Here is a 9,214-nt window from a genome sequence, read left to right on the forward strand (position 1 = left end):
AGCATTAATGAAAGAAAGAAACTAAAGACAATACAAACAAATGGAAAGATATACCATGTTTATGGATTGGAAGAATTAATATTGTTAAAATTCCGTATTACCCAAAGCAATCTATAGATACAATGTAATTCCTATAAAATGCCAATAGTATTTTTTACAGAACTAGAAAAATACTAAAATTTTTATGGAACCACCAAAAAAACCCAAGTAGCAAATGCAATCGAAGAACAAAGCTGGGGGTAGCACATCCAATATTTCAAGAGATACTACAAAGCTACAGTAATCTAAACAGTATAGTACTAGCACAAAAAACAGACACATAGATTATTGGAATGGAATAGGAGGCCCAGAAATAAACCCAGGCTTTATATGGTCAATTAATCTACAACAAAGGAGGCAAGAATATACCATGGGAAAAGCCAGTCTCTTTAATAAATGCGTGTTGGGAAAACAGGACAGCTACATGTAAAAGAATGAAACTGAACCACTTTCTTACACCATACCCAAAAATAAATTCAAAACGGATTAAAAACCTAGGGGCGCCTGGGTGGCGCAGTCGTTTAAGCGTCCGACTTCAGCCAGGTCACGATCTCGCGGTCCGTGAGTTCGAGCCCCGCGTCGGGCTCTGGGCTGATGGCTCAGAGCCTGGAGCCTGCTTCCGATTCTGTGTCACCCTCTCTCTCTGCCCCTCCCCCGTTCATGCTCTGTCTCTCTCTGTCCCAAAAATAAATAAACGTTGAAAAAAAAAAAATTAAAAAAAAAACAAAACCTAAATGTGAGACAGGAAACCATCAAAATCCTAGAAGAGAACACAGGCAGTAACCTCTTTGACATCAGATTTAGCAACATGTTTTTAGATATGTCTCCTCAGCCAAAGGAAACAAAAACAGTAATAAACTGTTGGGGCTATGTCAAAATAAAAAAAACTTCTACACAGTGAAAGAAACAATCAGCAAAATGAAAAGGTAACCTACTGAACAGGAAAAGATATGTGCAAATGATACACTGAATAAGGGGTTAATATCTGAAATATACAAAGAACTTATACAACTCAACACAAAAAAAACCCCACAAATAATCTGGTTAAAAATGGATAGAGGACCTGAATAGACATTTTTCCAAAAAATGAGATATGGGGCACCTGGATGGCTCAGTTGGTTGAGCACCTGATTCTTGATTTCAGCTCAGGTCATGATCTCACGGTTCATGGGTTTGAGCCCAAGTCGAGCTCCATGCTGACAGCTCAGAGCTTGGAGCCTGCTTGGGATTCTGTCTCTCCCTCTCTCTCTGCCTCTCCCCTGCATGCACTGGGTCTTTGTCTCTCAAAAATAAATAAACATTAAAGAAATCTTTTTTTAAGTTAAAATGCAAAGAAGAGATAAATATTATTGAAAAAATATATAAGAATATGCTTACTATAAAATAAGTCCTCCAAAAAAAAAAAAAAAAAAATCAGTGAACGACTTCCACTCCTGGAAAGATGGGAACAAATGCACTCATCTCTCCTCATTCCACTATGCCCATCTAGAAACCCTAGACGTCATCCATAAACAATCTGAGAATACTCTGTAAGGCTAAAGAATAAGAGACAAACTGGCTAGGGACCTCAGGAACCAAGGAACTACACAACATTAGTTCCTGAAGACTGCCTCATACAGCCCTGACAGGTGCTAGAACATTCTACAACCCAGAATCACCAAGAGCACACAAAGAGAGCTCAAAGAAAAGTCTGCTCTCTCTAGCTAAAAGATCAGCAAAGGGGCAACCTAGAAGGCAGAAAAATTTTAGGCAAAATATACTCTAGCCAAACGCAACAGATTAAAAACCCAAAGAAACAAAAAACTTTGGGCTTGACCCCACGCCCACCAGTAAAGACCCAGGGAGTGGCCTAGACTCCCATTCTTGCCTGGCTGAACAAAGATGCCCCTTCACATTCCAATGGTGTGGTGTGGGAAAAAGCAGGGGGGACCTGGAACTTTCATTCATACACAGTAGTAATAAAATAAAAAAAAAAAAATAGACCAATATTTCTCATTAATATAAGTCCTCAACAAAGAATGAGCAAATAAGATACATAAAAAGAAGTATATGCCAGGGTGCCTGGGTGGCTCTGTCGGTTAAGTGTCTGACTTTGGCTCAGGTCATGATCTCGCGGTTTGTGGATTCCAGGCCCACGTCAGACTCTGTGCTGACAGCTTGCTCAGAGCCTGGGGCCTGCTTCAGATTCTGTGTCTCCCTTTATCTCTGCCCCTCCCCTGCTCGCCCTGTCTCTCGCTGTCTCTCTCTCAAAAATAAATAAACATTAAAAAAAAAAAAAGTACATGCCATGATCAAATGGGGTTTATTCAAAGGTTGCCAAGGCTGGCTCAGTATGTGAAAATCAATGTAATCCATCATAGCAGTAGGCTAAGGAAGTAAAATTCCACAACCATGTCAACTGATGCAGAAAATCAAAATTCAACACCTATTCATGATAAAACCTCAAAACTTTGTTTCACAAGGTAGTCCTTGGACAAGCAGCAATGACACCCTGTTGGAATCCCAACCCTATTAAATAAGAATCTGAAGTCACGTGCCAGCGAGAGAAGCACCGCTCTGTAATGATGGAAACCCTGTCAGTGTATCTCTAACAGTGTTCTTGTTGAAGACACTGTTCTGTCTCCATTCATCTGAAGAGCCATCAGAATTTTTCTCAAGCATCAAGAACCAGGCAATCTTTACTACAGATGAAATAAATTACTTATCAACAATATAAACCAGTATCTCATTTTCATTATTGCTATGTCTTTCACGGAGACCAGAGACAATCTCACAGTTCAAAGTTCATAGCTGTATAAAATCACAACTCACATATATCTATACTCCAAGCTTGACTTGGAGTTGATAGTCACTTCTTTTTTTCCCTCTGATCTTGGTTTTTATTAATTTATACTTGTCCATCTGACGATATGGGTTATTAGATGCTTCCTAAAATCCACTAGAAAACAAAACAACAAATAAATAAATGAACAAATAAGAACTCACCAGGGACTTGGTCATTTCTGGCTCTTCTGGGAAAGAGGCAGAGATCTGAGAAGAGATGAACAGAGTGACCAATGAGAGAAGGAAGTGTGCCAGAGTCCCACACATGGACATATACATCATTTAGCATCCATGCACCTGACCCCAAAAACTCATTTCCAGGACATCATAAAAAATCATCCTGAATTGCACAAAAATTTAATTTATTTTTTTAATGTTTATTTATTTTTTGAAAGAGAGAGAGAGTGAGGGAGGGGCAGAGAGAGAGGGAGACAGAGGATCCCAAGCAGGCTCTGCACTGTCAGCACAGAACCCGACATGGGGCTCGAACTCATGAAACGTGAAATGATGACCTGAGCCGAAATCGGATGCTCAGCTGACTGAGCCACCCAGGCACCCCTGCACAAAAATTGAAAAGCAGAAATTTCACCACAGCATGGCTAACAACAAAATTAAAAGGCTAGAACATACTGATACCCAATAACTATAGACTCTTTAAATAATTTGTGGACCATCCTGAAAACATAAAGACACATAAAATTAAATTACAGTAGAAAAATATGTTAAACGGCCAAGTAAAAATAAAAAGATGTACCAAATAGTATGGTTTCATTTTCACTGAACAATGTGTGTACATACACATGCACACATACACGCATAGACACATATATGAGTGCATTCATACACAAGAAAGAAAATTGTCTGGGAGGAAATATACTACCATGTTAACAGATACATTATTTGGATGGTGATAAAATTATAGGTAATTTTTATATTCTTATAAAACAAAGTAACTTTTTTTTTTTTAATGTTTGTTTATTTGGGGCACCTGGGTGGCTGTTGGTTGAGCCTCCAACTTAGGCTCAGGTCACGATCTCACGATTTGTGGGTTCAAGCTCCGTGTCGGGCTCTGTGCTGACAGGTTGGAGACTGGAGTCTGCTTCAGATTCTGTGTCTCCCTCTCTTTCTGCCCCTTCCTCACTCATGCTTTGTCTCTTTCTCTCTCTCAAAAATAAACATTAAAAAATTGTTTTTAATAAATAAAAATAAATGTTTATTTTTGTGAGAGATAGTGAGCGGGAAGGGGCAGAGAGAGAGAGAGAGAGAGAGGAGAGGTAGAGAAAATCCCAAGCAGGCTCGCTGCTGTCAGCACAGAGCCCAATGCAGGGCTCGCTCCCACGAACTGTGAGATGGTGACCTAAGCTGAAATCAAGAGGCAGACAGTCAACTGGGCCACCCAGGCGCCCCGGAAGCAGGTTCTAATCAAGACACGCTCACTTGGGCATTGGGTCCCTTTGACCCTAGACCTATCCTCCCCAATATTTTTTCATGATAGACTTTTAAAATTAATTTTTGCTTTGAACTTTTATATTAAAAGTATTCCTATTAAATATACTTTTCATGTCTAAACTTTGCCAGCAAATATTGGGCCAAGGTGGACTGGAGTCTGAAAAAGAGATTCTGAAGGCTCACTATGTGCTGATACCAGGGATCTGTGGAAACACAAAGAGATCCTGCAGAGACAGTGCCACATGGTGACAGCCACTCAGCTGTCCTCCCAAGAGCCTCATACGGTGTGGGACGGGTGGTACAGGGGAACAACGAGAATTTGGAGCCAAATCAATGTATGTTTGAATCTCAGTTCTTCCATCTTCTAGCGTGACAACCTAGAGAACTCACTTCAATCTCTGTTTCCCCATCTTCAAACTTTTTAGACAAACAAACTTACGATACTTGAAAAGCACTCAGACAGGTGTGGCATATAAATACTCACTAAAATTAGTTACCGATATTATTACAATATCAGTAATCCACGTAGAATGCAATCACTGTACCAGATGTCATCTGACTTCACAGCCCCCTCAAGTAAGTCATCACCAACCCCGACCCCCAGTTCCTCACTCGCACTCCACAACTGGCTCCAGTGTCAGTTGCTGCACACTGACCTCCTGCGAGAGCCATTACTCACACCTCAGAATCACTGGTTCCCACAGACCCCAAATCATTCATTCCACAGTCCCTGATCACAGAGCCTCCAACACACTACCCTGATCGTTCTGGCTTGTCACCAGTAAATGCCATGCCCCACCAAGGAAAAATTCCTCCTATATGTCTTTCCTCTATTCTCAATACTTCTGGTCATCAAATATGTGTGTGTGTGTGTGTGTGTGTGTGTGTGTTGGAAAAGGTCAGGGGTGGGGAAGGAATCCCTACACTAAGCAATTCTGCAACACCAGCCGAATGTCCTACAATTTAACTCAATTCTGGCATCATCTGCTTGGAGTTAGCATCAGATCGTACAGGTTGAGGGCTCACTCTCATGAGAGTGCCCCCGGCCCCAACTTCAAATGCCAATCATAAACCCAGGCTATTACTTGTGCTTATTAACTGGCTGTAAATCAGAGGTTCCCAGGACCCCCAGCTCGGGTTCCATTAATTTGCCAGAGCAGCTCACAGAACTCAGGATAACATTTGACTTATCGGATTACCGATTGATTATAAAATGACATACCTCAGGAACAACCAGATGGATGAGACGCATAGAGCGAGGTATATGGGAAGGGGTGCCGCACTCTCCCAGCATCTCTGTGTGTTCAATCCAGAAGCTCTCCAAACTCCATCCTTTTGGGGGTTTATGGACGCTTCATTATGTACAGATGATTAATTAAATAACCCGCCATTGGTGACTGACTCAACCTCCATTCGGGGCATGGGTTTCAAGTTCCAACACTCTAATCACATGGTTCGCTCCCCTGGCAACCAGCCCTTCTCGAGTGGTTATGGAGAGACTTTTGAAAAATTACTTCATTAACGTAAACTCAGGTGTGATTCAAAAGAATTTATTATGAATGATGACAACATCCATTTCACCTTCATCTCTCTGGAGCAATTTCTGGAGTCAGGAACAAAAGGTGCCCTGTGGCTCTTATCATTTAGGAAATGACAAAGGTTTTAGGAGCTATGTGCTGGGAACCACGGACTAAGACTAAAATACTTATTTCTTATTATATCACAATATCACATGCCCCCATTGCTGGCCTCCACACTTTCATCACCACCCACCAGGCATCTTCATCAATCATCCCAAGAGTCCCAATCCCAGATGCACCTGCACTGGCACCAGGTACCCAAGCACACTTCCCACCACTCACACCACTACTAGGCCTGTACCATCAGCCTTCCCCACAAACCTACGCACACACACGCACACGCACACACACACACAGAGGAAGGAACCCAATCAATGATCAAATCTGGGGATATTCTTGAATTTTAAAGATAATCAAAAACACATAAATCCAAAGCACATGTGAAATAACAGATTATTTACAGAGAAAATTTTCAGAAAATCAAGTTGCCTCATCTGCATTAAATTAAATGATATCAGAAATGTATCCAAAAGGCCTTTTCTGGGGCGCTTGGGTGGCTCAGACGGTTAAGTGCCCAACTCTTGGTTTTGGCTCAGGTCATGATCTCATGGTTCGTGAGTTCAAGCTCCATGTTGGGCTCCATGCTAATGGTGCAGAGCCTGCTTGGAATTCTCTCTCTCTCCCTCTCTCTCTGCCCTTCCCCTGCTCTCTCTCTCTCAAAATAAATAAACTTAAAAAAAAAAATCTTTAAAAGGCCATTTCTCCGTGAAGGCTAGAGAAAGACATTTTCAGAAATAAAAGTACTTGCAGAGTATCTCTATCCTTATCTGGTGAAAATACTTTAAAAAGTATTCCAAATAATGTAAATTGAATCAGATGAGATCTCCCAAAGAAAGATACTGTTCAGCAATAATTTTTGCAAGAGATATGATTATAAAAAAGGACAAGGGTGGTGATGGGATGAGGCCATTAAAGGTAAAATTGATAATATTCTATGATAAAACATTTCTAATTAAAACATAAGACAAAACGTAAGCTATATGGGGTGTAGAATGGAAACAATGAACAGAAACTTAATCACTACAATGAAAGTAGAAAGTATGAAACAGAAAAAAATGGGGCACCTGGGTGGCTCAGTTGGTTGAGCTTCTGACTTTTTTTTTAATTAATTAATTTATTTATTAATTTGTTTATTTATTGTTTAATTTACATCCAAGTTAGTTAGCATATGATGCAACAATGATATCAGGAGTACATTCCCTAATGCCCCTTACCCATTTAGACCATCCTCCCCACCCCCAACCCCGCTGACTCTTGACTTCTGCTCAGGTCATGATCTCATGCTTCCTGGGATCAAGACTGGTATGGTACTGTGCTGACAGGAGCCTGCTTGGGATTCACTCTCCCTCTCTCTCTGCTCCTTCCCTGCTCATGGTCTCTCTCTTTCTCTTAAAATAAATAAGGAAGGAAGGAAGGAAGGAAGGAAGGAAGGAAGGAAGGAAGGAAGGAAGGAAGGAAGGAAGAAGGAAGGAAGGAAGGAAGGAAGGAAGGAAGGAAGGAAGGAAGGAAGGAAGGAAGGAAGGAAGGAAGGAAGGAAAAAATATGGCGCCTGGGGGGGTTCGGCTGGTTAAGCATCCAACTTGGGGTCTGAGTTCTGAGTTCCAGCCCCGCTTCAGGTGAGCTCAAGGTCTGCTTTTGGCTCCAAGCTGACAGTGCAGAGCTTGAGTGGGATACTCTCCCTCTCTCTCTTCCCCTCGCTCACTCACACACTCTTATCAAAAAATTAAATAAACTTAAAAAAATAAATAGTAACAAACTGATAAGCTTAAAAGACAAAATCAATTAAGATCTCAATCTCTCACCCCTCATATCCCTCATTCCTCATTCTCAACAGCTACCCACCTCTACTGACCCCACGACCCCATGTCTCCCCGCAGATCCACCGTTAGAGATCCCACCATCTCGATCTCTCCCTCACGGATCCACCTTCAGGACCCCGCCGTCCCCATCTCTCCCCGGTTCCACCCTCAGAGATCCCCCCGACCCCATCTCTCCCTCAATGATCCACCGTCAGAGATCCCCCGACCCCGACCCTATCTCTCCTTCACGGATCCACCTTCCAGACCCCACCGACCCCATCTCTCTCCACGCAGATCCACCGTCCAGACCCCACTGACCCCATCGCTCCCCGCGGACCCACCGTCCAGACCCCATCGACTCCATCCCTCCCCGCGGACCCGCCCTCAGAGATCCCACGGACCCCATCCCTCCCCGCGGATCCACAGTCAAGACCCCATCGACCCCATTACTGCATCCACTGCCCGCCCCCGTCAGTTGGCCGGATTGCTAACCACGGACCTCAGCGCCGCTTCGTCACTCATCTCCCGATGCTCCCATCGCAGCACCCACCTACCCCTCACCCACGCCCTCTCAAAACAGTGGCCGTTTACCTCAGGTGGTGACTAAATCTGGCCGACTTCCCTTCTCGCTCAGCCCCACTCTCTGCGGGATTCCTCACACGGCAGCCTGGGTGTGCGCATGCTCAGCAGCGGTTTCTTGGCCCTAGCTCGCGAGTACTTAACATGGCTCGCTGCTAAAAGCGGCTCCCTCCAAACGGCTGGCCCGCGCCAACATGGCGGCGCCCATTAGGCGCCCAGGCGTGCAGGCGGCCATGTTGAAGTGATGTAAAGACCGTGGAGCTCAGAGTTGTCTCGGGAAACGTGGTTGGGCGGAGGTGCTACTCTGGGACTCACCCAGGAAACAACCAGAGCGAGACAACCAGGAAACAACAACCGAGACCCTTCCCCTCGCTCCCGTGTACTCAATGCCACCATTTGAGACAATCAGCCATTATAGAACGCTTCACCCCAAAAGAGGAAGGTACACATTATATTCAAGCACCCACGCAGCCTTTGCCAAACTAGGTCACAACCTGGGTCACAAAACAAGTCAAATTTAGGAAAATTTAAATCATACAGCCTAGTTCTCTGGACACAGAATCAAACTAGAAATCATCAGAAAGACGACAGGAAATTAACACTTGTAAATTAAGTGGGGGTTTTTTGTTGTTTGTTTGTTTGTTTGTTTGTTTAAGAAAGAGCACAAGCTGGGAAGGAGCAGAGAAGGAGACAGAATATCTGAGGCAGGCTCTGTGCTGACAGCAGCAAGCCCCATGCAGGGCTCCAACTCACAAACCATGGGATCATGACCTGAGCAGAAGTCCAGCACTCAACCAACTGAGCCACTCAGGTGCCCCTAACACGTGTAAATTAAGCAACACAGTTCTAAATAATCCATGGGCCAAAGAAGAAGTCTTAAGGAAA

The 9,214-nt window shown here is 43.4% G+C and overlaps 1 protein-coding gene across 6 annotated transcripts in view; it reads right to left on the reverse strand.

Annotated features, from left to right (window-relative positions):
• ZNF484 (zinc finger protein 484) overlaps positions 1-8,547 on the reverse strand; it is a 32,779-nt gene extending 24,232 nt beyond the window's left edge. For 2 of the 6 annotated variants that reach the window (XM_045467739.1, XM_045467742.1), the window contains exons 1-2: positions 8,342-8,546; positions 3,025-3,069 (exon numbers count right to left, since the gene is read on the reverse strand). In XM_045467739.1, coding sequence (XP_045323695.1) covers positions 3,025-3,039 — 15 coding nt within the window. In that variant the 5' untranslated portion in view covers positions 3,040-3,069; positions 8,342-8,546. The other 4 variants (XM_045467737.1, XM_045467741.1, XM_045467738.1 and 1 more) reach the window with 4 other exon arrangements.
• Between the last annotated feature and the right edge of the window lie 667 nt (positions 8,548-9,214).

Source organism: Leopardus geoffroyi, chromosome D4 (assembly GCF_018350155.1).
Source record: "Leopardus geoffroyi isolate Oge1 chromosome D4, O.geoffroyi_Oge1_pat1.0, whole genome shotgun sequence".
Classification (NCBI taxonomy): domain Eukaryota; kingdom Metazoa; phylum Chordata; class Mammalia; order Carnivora; family Felidae; genus Leopardus; species Leopardus geoffroyi.